Source organism: Glycine soja, chromosome 12 (assembly GCF_004193775.1).
Source record: "Glycine soja cultivar W05 chromosome 12, ASM419377v2, whole genome shotgun sequence".
Taxonomy (NCBI): Eukaryota; Viridiplantae; Streptophyta; class Magnoliopsida; order Fabales; family Fabaceae; genus Glycine; species Glycine soja.
Window position 1 is genome coordinate 866,797 of NC_041013.1, and position 10,334 is coordinate 877,130.

Here is a 10,334-nt window from a genome sequence, read left to right on the forward strand (position 1 = left end):
GCTTAACCAAATATCACTCCTTTACAACCATATCCTTGCTACTTCCCCGTTTTTTATTGAGAAGACTGAAAATGGCTTTATCCCCCGTGAAGACGGGAAATATGAGTGAGTTTCCCAAGCAATATTGCCTCTTGGGTGTTCATTATTTCATAGCTAACATGTTTCGGGTTATTTGACTTTGAAGCCTTAGTTGAAACATGTTCTTAATGATTTTCTTCCATTGAATTGGCAAATCTTATTTTAATTCCAAAAGTGGAGTTGAATAGGTCCAAGCCAACCAACATTCTAAATTGTTACTTTTCCAAATACCTTATTGCTTGAAATATTTTTAAATGAGCGACTTTCAAATTTGTCCGCAGGTTGGCTGCACCTGCATTACTTTCATGTTTTCTACTAGTTGCTTAAAATGATTACTTCATTTCTTCCACATGGCTCTCAGACTTGCATTCTTCTTCTTCCTCTCTCAAAAAGCAAAGGTTGGTACAAATAATAGGGAAAGCATCTTTTGAATATCTTAAGAATAACAAAGGAAAATCCAAAACAGCTACTCATTTATGTTGTTAACTTCATTTGGATGTTCCCTCTTTTACATGAATAGAATATCCTGTTTTTCATGTGGTCCAAACCCAGCGAACAAAATATTGCTTCATGAGAGCTAAAGAAATTAGGTTGTCTGGCTTGCTGGTTAGTGAATGGTGGCTTTTTAGACAATTTAAAGCAATGACTTAACTGGTTTCATGATTTTACGTGGTCCAACCAAATAAACAGCTGCTTTCAGTTTCTTTGCACCAAATGGACGGTGGAAGAGCATAAAGGACACTCCAAAATTAGGCACAAAGGACCTCTCTGTAGTTAAAGCCAATGACTTCAGAATATCACACTTTGATTACTTCTGCTGAAACAAAATTGTGGGAATATTTTATATCTAGGAGTTTATACCAGTATTGTTACCATTTGAAAAAGAAAAAAAAAACAACTCAGCTGAGTAAATTACGTGTATTTCAAAGAATCAGAAAACTTAATTTTAAGCATCACATGATTTTTCCTTTCATCCTTGTGTCCACCTTTTCTTCTTTATGCCCAGTTGCTGGTTTCCACGAAAGAATATCTCTTGTTTTAGAAATCTCCGCTTTGGTCATGTAGTTGTTTTGAATACTGGTCATGATCTACAAACTAAAGAGCAAGAATAAAGTATAGGGCATTTCTACATATCTTCTTGTTCTGATCTCATTTGGCTTCAGGCCTCTTCTGATTCACTAATACTTGCGCTGTGATATTTGTCTCCACTAAGAAAATAACAAGCAGAATGAGTATCCTAGATCGCAAGACAAAATTCCTTGACTCATATAATAACATAATTGTTTGTCTCGAGAATCTTTTTACTTCTATTCTTACAGTTGTTTGATTGGTTGGTGGTATTATTTGATTTGGCTACTGAAGAGCTTATCCTAATGATATTTGGAGACATTAATCTCTTCAACGTACCTATGATAACAATTACAATTGTATACAAAATACAAAAATGAAATTTAAAAAACAAAAGCATAACTACTCCAATCAGCTATGTCCCCTAATTTCTTCACTAAGATAACAATAAAATATAAACCAAGGCCACTAATTTCACAATAAAAAACTTGTTTTAGAAATATGTGGTTGTTTTGAATACTGGTCATGATCTACAAAATAAAAAACAAGAATAAAAGCATATTTAATTACTCATTTGACCTTTATACTTACACAATCTTTATGTTTTAATTCTTACATTTAAATATTACTCGTTTTAGTCTCTCCTCTTACGCTATTTAACTAGTTTAAATCCATTTAGATACACTTTTTTTAACTAATTTTAGTTCCTAGGCATATATTTTTTTAATCCGTTTTTGTTCATATAATTTTGAATGACAAAGGCTAAAAAGTGTACACATAAGGACTAAAAAGTAATTTTTAGGTGTAAGGACTAAAACATAAAAGATGTGCAATTATAGGATAAAATGGGTAATTAAGCCATAGAAGTATAGGACATGTCTACACTATCTTTGATCTCAATTGGCTCAAGCCTCTGACTCACTAATAGTCACGTAGTGACATTTGTCTCCACTAACAAAATAACAAGCAGAATGAGTATGCTGATTTAGATATCATAGATAGCAAGACAAGATTCCTTGACTCAAATAATAACAGAATTGTTTGTCGCAAGAATCTTTTTTTCTTTTTCTATTCTTAATAGTTGTTTGTTTGGTGGTTGTTTTATTTGTTTTAGTTGCTGAAGAGCTCAAAGATATTTGGAGACATTAATCTCTTCAATGCACTTAGGGTAATAAAGTGCTATGTTCTGCTGTCCTTTTCCTTGTGCTAATTATTGTCCTAAGCAAATGCACTTACAAAAAGGTTACATGTCCATTAAGCTTCGATTGGATGCATCATGTAACTAACAAAAGAACATGATTTATTTCCATTGATTGAATCCTGCATCATGCGAGTAACAAAAGAACATGACTTATTTCCATTGATTGAATCCTTTATAGGCATAGTTACAATTGTATACAAATACAAAAAAATAATTTAAAAAACAAAAGTATAACCACCCCACTCTGCTATGCCCCCTAATTTCACCCTAAAATTCTACAGTCAGCTCAGAAAAAAAAAATGAAATCAACACCATTTGCAAACCGAAAAGCAAAACAGCAATTTCAAGATACAAACAAAATCTTCAATTCTGCCCTTCATTCTAGTCTTTCTGCAACCTAAAACAAATTCAAAGGAGAAAATGAATAATCAAGAAGGAAACACGGCAGACACTGTTAAAATAGATCGTGTGCTTCATCACCCACTCAGCCTTCAACATGTTCCTCCTATCCTAACATGGGATGATTGACTGTGCCAAATCTTGTGGAGTTGTTATCGTTTACTTCTTCTGCATCATTATTATACCTTGGAACCCACCAAACTCTAACGCTTCTGTCAAGGCTTCCACTATACAACAAAAAGCCACCACCAATTCTATTAGATGAGGCCTGCAAACACTTCACAGGCCCTTCATGACCACTTATGACCCCAACTTTACAAAGCTTACCAAAAGCCTCTCTCCTCCAAATCCCTATGCTTTTATCCGCTGATCCACTGCACAATAACTCCCCCATTAAACACATACACAACACAGCTATCTCATGTGCCTTGGTCTCAGAAACCAGCTTCCAACAACTCTCAAACCCCCCACACCCCTCCCACCCCATCACAAACCCATCAGACCCTCCTCCATAAACCCATTTCCCATCCTCAGAAACAACAACAGCATTAAAAGAAACATCTTTATGACCCTCCAAAATCACCTTCAAAGCATGCCCCCCCTTCCCATCTTTTCTCCCCCAAGCCTTAATCTTTCCATCAGCAGAAGCAGAATACACAACCCCTTTACACGCCACCAACCCATTGATAGCATCATCATGAGCCTTTATAGACTCCAAACACTTCAAATCCGAGAGCTTCCACACCTTAAGAGTCTTGTCCCACGACCCAGAATAAATCAAACCGCTATAAACCGTCAAGCATGAAATGCTATCCGCATGCTCAATCCACAAACGCTTGTGGTGCCTCCGGGTTTGTACATAGTTGCTCTGCTTCATGAACTTCCCCAAATAGTCCTTGGTTGTGGGAAGAGTATCAACGAGCTTGAACACGTTCTCTGAGCTTCTTGACACCTTCCAAACTCTGATCCTGCTATCTTGATGTGCGGTGAAAACCTTGTTCCCAACCGATGCAAGTGCCTTCACTGACCCATCTCCTTGTCCGAACTTTGCAAACACCCTCAAATCTGGTTGCTGCCACACTATGATATCCTTACCCTGCGAGGCACTGAGGATGAACTCGCCGCATAAGGCCAAGCATGAAACGGAGCCAACGTGTCCCGAGAGAACTGCGAGTGATCGGTGAGAGTGGAAGAAGCCAGAAACTATGGCTATGGGTATGCGATGGGAACAGAAGGGGCTGGCATCGCTCTCGCTGCTGTTGCTGCTATAGCTGCTGCAAGTTGAAGGTGGTGTGTTCCAAAGGTTGGGTTTTGAATCCATTGGAGCGGAAAATTCGGCTTGGGCAACGAGGGAATTCATTGAAGGAAGGAGCGTGGTGGTGGAAAAGAAAATAAAGAGAGAGAAGGTGGTTCCTTGTTGACGAGGGAAATGTTATGTGAGCGTTAATGATTGTATAACAACGGCTACCTTGACTAGAGAATTGTCTGTCATTTGCTTGCAATGCCCTTTTGTAATGTTGTATCTATGAGTTATGAGTTGTTGGCACTTTTTGTGGCATTTTTTATTCCACCAATTACCATCTTCCACATGGAAAATGGCAAAAACGCCCTGCTTTCCTATTAAGATTTCAACATATCTTCACTTCAGGTTCAGGGTTTTCTATTTTGGAAAGTGGTTTTGAATCTTTACCCTTTATTATTATTAGTTGCAATAGTAATTGCACAATTAATTTAATTTCTATATGCATATCGGATGTTGGGTTCCACTCACATCTTTGATATTTATCTGATTTTCCAGAGAGTTTAAATTAACCGTTTAAAAGAATATTATTTTATCTTTATAATGTTCTATAAATTTAAAGATATTATTTATAAATTATATATAATTTTTTTTATGATTAGGGTATTAGGTTTATAACTAGAGACTTAAAGTTTACAGGACATCCATGATAGCAAGGGGTTTAGAAATTTTAATTGAGGAAAGAATTATTAAAAAATTAATTAATTTTCTAATTTCAAATATTTAAAATATTATTAAAATTTAAAAGAATATATAAATTTAAAAATATTATTTATAAATTAAGAATTAACTTCTTTATTTAAGATTAAGAGGTTAGATACATAAATAGAGATTTTTTATATAAGAAGAATTTTCACCATCACTCTCTACGTGACACGAGAGAGGAATAATGTAAAAGGGAGTTTACAAATTTTTTCAAAAAAAATTGTAATAAAGATAAATAAAATATTGATAAAGTTCTCTTACATAATATATTTTCTTCTTTTACAATTAAAATTCTTTTAATTATATGATAAGTGTCAATCAATTAAAATTTCCTTTAAATATAAATATTAAAGTAATTAATATTAAAAAAATACTTTTTAATTATATGATAATTTATTATTAAATGAGAATGTAATTAGAATATACTAATAGTGTAATTTATACCATCAATATATTCTAATTAAATTCTTAAATTTAACTTGTAAATTTTTTATGGTTTTATTATTGGGAAGGAAGGGAGTATATATGAATAACAATTGTCATGAGATACGAGTAATTGTTTTGTTAACCATTACTCTTAACGACTTAACATGTAATTAATCTTTACTGAAAGCTATGACAGTAATATATTGATAATATAAACAAAATTATTTTTTCGTTAAAAAAATTATACTATTATACTTTGATTAGCAAAATTTAATTTTTATATTGTTATTTAATAAAGTGTTGGGACATCATATTTTAAATTAGAACACGTTTATATATTTTTACATCATTAAAGTGGTTCTGATAAGTAAAAGCCTTCTGAAAAGAGTAAATTTAAATTTGAGACTCTTTAAAATTACTTATAGTTGTGCTTGGACATTAATATTGTGCATTCCTTCTCAGATAAATTCCTTAGCCATTGATTCTATGAGTAAAGACATTTGTTGAATGATTGGTTTACTCAATACCTATCTCGTCGTCTGTTCATCGATCTATCCTTTTTTTTCCTCTTTGGGTTTACAAATGTTTCGAAGTAAAATAGCTTAAAGTAACGGTTAGTCACATGGTCGTCTTATGGTTATTAATATCTCTGCTTATTCATATTGAAATGCAAATATCTGCTTAGTGAATAGAATAATATCTCCGCTTCTGCTTTATGCCCCCGACACAACTAGCTAAACCAACGAAGAAAAGTTGATTTGTGCCCAATTAGCAGCAGGATCAATGATGAAATAATTAAATTGCTAAGAAAACAAAATGTATAAAGAGTATAGTACAAACGAGATAGCAAGAGAGATGGTTAATGTGATTGGTAGAGAGCAACACTTTTTGTTGTTGTTAGCTCACAAGAATTCCGTCAACATAACTAACTCCACATATGCTTATTTATTAATTCATCAGAAATAACATGGGAGAAAGAGAAAATATGCAAAGTTACCAACTTTAATTTTCATAAATAAAATTTTTAGTTTAATTTGTATGCATATTGCATAGTTAGTGTAAAACTTTTACATTGTTTGGAAATTATGATTGGTATTATTTTTAAGTTATTAGTGTAAAAGTTAACAAATTTATTATTATATTATTTTATGAATGAAAGATGGTGTAAAAGTTTTTTACACTATTAGTGAATGAATAATTTTATTATTATTATTATTATTATTATTATTATTAACTTTAGAAATTGTATTTTAATGTTTTGAAGCTAGGACCACTGCCACTTATCCATTTTACAAAGATTAATTAACAAACTATTGAATGAAAGTGATCGGCTGCAAACATCCATCCTTTGATTGAAATAAAAAAAAAAAAAAAAGTAAACATATGAAACCACTAGTTTAATCTTCCATCATGACAACCTGAGTCTTACAATCCTTAAAAAGTTAAAAGAAAAGTTTTTAGTGCAATAAATTATGGTGACTGTATATGGTGGTAACTCATGACTGATAAATAAACAAAATCCTAGTTTAATTGTAATAGTGTCTTATACAAGACATATAGAAAGTGGGTGAGGTATTTATACAATTTACTATACTTCATTCAAACCCCCTCCCCACAAAAAAAAAAACTCAGAATTTGTAAGCATACATTAGGATTGATTAGTATATCCCTTTCAGAAAATTTATATGTCGAAGTTAGATATACAATGTGATATAATCAGTCAACCACTCTAAATAATATATAAATTGATTTGCTACGTATACAAAAATCTTATCTGTTCATTCCTTCCTCTATATGTATGTTTCATGGATACTATCTAATTACTTTTCCTAATTTCTGCATGGTTGATATTATGAGGAGAATAATTGGAAGCAATAATACTTAAGTTTGTGCAGCAGGTGAGTTTGGTGAGCTGGTTTGGTATGTTAGCTAGGTAGAATAAATTTGCACAAGGATTGAACACAGGTCTCTTATTACATGAGGTGTCAAGCATACTTTTTGATTTCGTACTTGCAGAAGCTGTCATTCTCAGGCATTGTGACTTGTGACTTAAAGGAAGTTCCAATAGCTAGCTTTTGTCTTTACCTCTCAATACTTACAATTTAATTAAGCCTATTGCAAGCTTTCTATTACTAAAGGTTTAAGAATGAAAAATAGAATAAGGTACGTAGTTCTAATCAAGACATACTATGCCTCAGTGCTTGATGTAAAGTAACAAGTTACGAGAGGGCCAATCCTTTTGAATTGTTGAGAGTTTAAACTGATTGGGTTACTTGCATTCAATGGCCAATAACAAGTTACATTTGAGGAAGTTCCAAACAGCTGATTTGATTTAGATTACAGATATTTAAATAATACCTCACTATGAGAGGAATGCATTTGGACATATTCCTTCCTGAAAACGTGAATATCTACTTTAGCCAACATAGGAAATCTCTGCTTCTGATATATGGCACAACATTCCTGGTTTAACATGTGGAAATTTAGTTTAAAAATTAATGAACTGTTGAGTGATGGCCACCTGGAGAAGCAGTAATATTAAAGTAAATTAATTTTAGAAAAAGGGTCAGAAAAAGAAAGTGCAGCATACTTAATGTGGTTTGGTTGAAAGCAAAACCATTTATGTACGTTATTGTTAGCTCACATGAATAGCATCAACACAACAAACTTGACTTGTTTTCTTACTTATAGACTAATGTGAATTACATGTGTGCGAGAGAATAATGAGAAAGGTGCTAACTTCTCTTGTATATTTTATTGTTTCATTCATAGGACCACGAAGGCTCTTATACAGATCAATAAAAAAATAGTGAATGTATATGGTCGGCTACAAGCATTGCATTGGTTCTTTTATACTGTATTATAATAAAATCTAACCAATCTAAGATTATCTTAAGAAACAAGATATCACACATAAGTAATACGAAGAAGATTAAAATTCCTTAATTTGGATCGGATCTGCCTGCCTCCGAAGACTATGCCAACATGTCGGCGATGGTAAACTATATAACCAAGAAAAACATTTTGACAAGTAACATTTGTTAATAGGATTTTTCACTTTTGAGACCAAGCTTAGTGTTGTAATTCCATTACAACATAGAAGCAATATGTAAACTATATATACTGTATCCTGTACCCCAAAAAAACTATATACTGTATATTAATTTATTTAGGGAGAAGAAAGGGTTGATTTATTTATTTATTCTCCGGCTTAAGGTTGTTTAAATATATGCTCCTCCCCTTTGGTTAATGAACTGAAGCACATGCATGGTGAGGTGAGTTTGGATTGGGCTCAGCCCTCAGCTGATCTAAATAAAGAGAGAGGTCAAGCATTAGCATAGCTTTTAGATACCTTGTACATGCAAAAGAAGTCAATCAATGATGCTCGGTTTGAAGAAAGCTTCAATATTGTGTATTGACTTATCAGTATTAATATTTTAAGAATACCAGAGTAAATTTTGTACTGATGTGTGCAAGAAACAAAATAAATGTTGCTATAGATTCCTTTATCCATGTGATTACATTATTTATAGAATTTATATTCTCATCCATCTGGAGAAATTTCATCGGAAACCTCACAGAGAAAATCAAGTAATTAACGTTGAAATACCGCCAAGTACATATTGAATTAGGCTTTTATAGTCGGATGTGGACAAGGACTTTAATACTTTAAAGTGTCATTTCATGGAAAAAAAAGTTCCATGATAGAAACCATTTACATATAACAAAAGAACTTTGTATAGTAAAGCTACTTTTTTTTTTTCCGGGGGAGCTTTGTATATAACTGGAATTTGCCTCAATTATATACCAAAAAAAAAAAAACAAAAGCATATTGATAAAAAAAATTCAAGTGTTCAGAACTAATCAAGTGGTTGTTATGGTTGTTCTAAAAGGGCTAATTAATTAAGGCCATCTATTTGAAAGTTTAAATTGGAAAGATGGTACAATAATATATTTCAATCAGCCTTTACCTAAAAATCGAGGAAGTTCTTTGGGGGGTGGGAAAATAACAGATCAACGGATCCTATACATGGGGCGCTCAAGCAGAATGCCCAATAGAAGAATGAGGACCACTAGCCCAAATGAAAGAATGTGTGCATGCGTTATATTCTACATAAATTTTGACTTTTGAATGAAAAGCGTATGTAGGGGTTAATTACATACGAGCATGGAGCGTTTAGACTTTAGATTCATGTTGAATCACGTTGGAAGCACGTGAGTACACAGTGAAGACTGAAGAGGGAAGGTGAAAATAAGAAAAGTGATACTCTGTGTAGATGATCTAACAAACTTCTTTCTAATTCAAAGGACTTATAAATTTAATGTGTTCAATTCAATTTATTTTGGCCACATAATCAGTTATTTTTATCAATTTTTAAAAAATAATTATTCCTCTTAAATGAGGGAGAAAAAAGAAGAAGAAAATGTTAGGTCAAATTGATTCCAAGCCCAAGTACGAGTGATAATTCCAAACATAAACATACGTGGATATGTTTTCGTAGTTCTGTAGAAAGGAAAAAACTGTTCTGGACTAAAACTGTTGGTTAGGTGGCCCAAAAGAGCCATAAAATAACGAGTTGCTAAATCAAGTTAATTTAAATTGTGAGAATGAATCGATGCTAGTTAATTCAAATTGTTCACCAATTTATATTGTTTCATGCATTAATTATTTTTAGGCCCCTAATTAAATAAGAGAGAGGTTAAATTAACATTCATTTGGAAGAAAGAAAAACATTAATGATAATGATATGCATTAATTATTTTTAGGCCCCTAATTAAATAAGAGAGAGGTTAAATTAACATCCATTTGAAAGAAAGAGAAACATTAATGATAATGATATTTTTGTAAAAGTATATAAATTCAAGACAAATTTACTGTTATTAACTAATTTAACTACTTTTTTAATCTTAATGAATTTGGTAACTGTGTCTTATAAATAGGAACGGATAAGGAGATAGTATATAAGTTTTGTAAAATTAATCCATGTACCTGGTTGATGGTGGGAAACTAGTTTTGTATTTGCTTGAATTGCTTCGAGCAGGTCTTATTATTTGTTCTTTCACACTACCACATGTGATGCCGTGTTTAAACATTTGCATTGGTGTGCATCTGTGTGACATTCTTCAGTTCCATCAGTCAGTGGGTGCACTCCTCAA

General features: G+C 32.5%; 1 protein-coding gene across 1 annotated transcript; it reads right to left on the reverse strand.

The window, feature by feature from the left end:
- Positions 1–2,480: 2,480 nt before the first annotated feature.
- On the reverse strand, positions 2,481–4,276 carry LOC114379217 (protein JINGUBANG-like). Its single transcript, XM_028337833.1, has one exon. It carries the CDS (start codon positions 4,104–4,106, stop codon positions 2,853–2,855), a length of 1,254 nt encoding a protein of 417 aa, XP_028193634.1. The 5' UTR covers positions 4,107–4,276; the 3' UTR covers positions 2,481–2,852.
- Between the last annotated feature and the right edge of the window lie 6,058 nt (positions 4,277–10,334).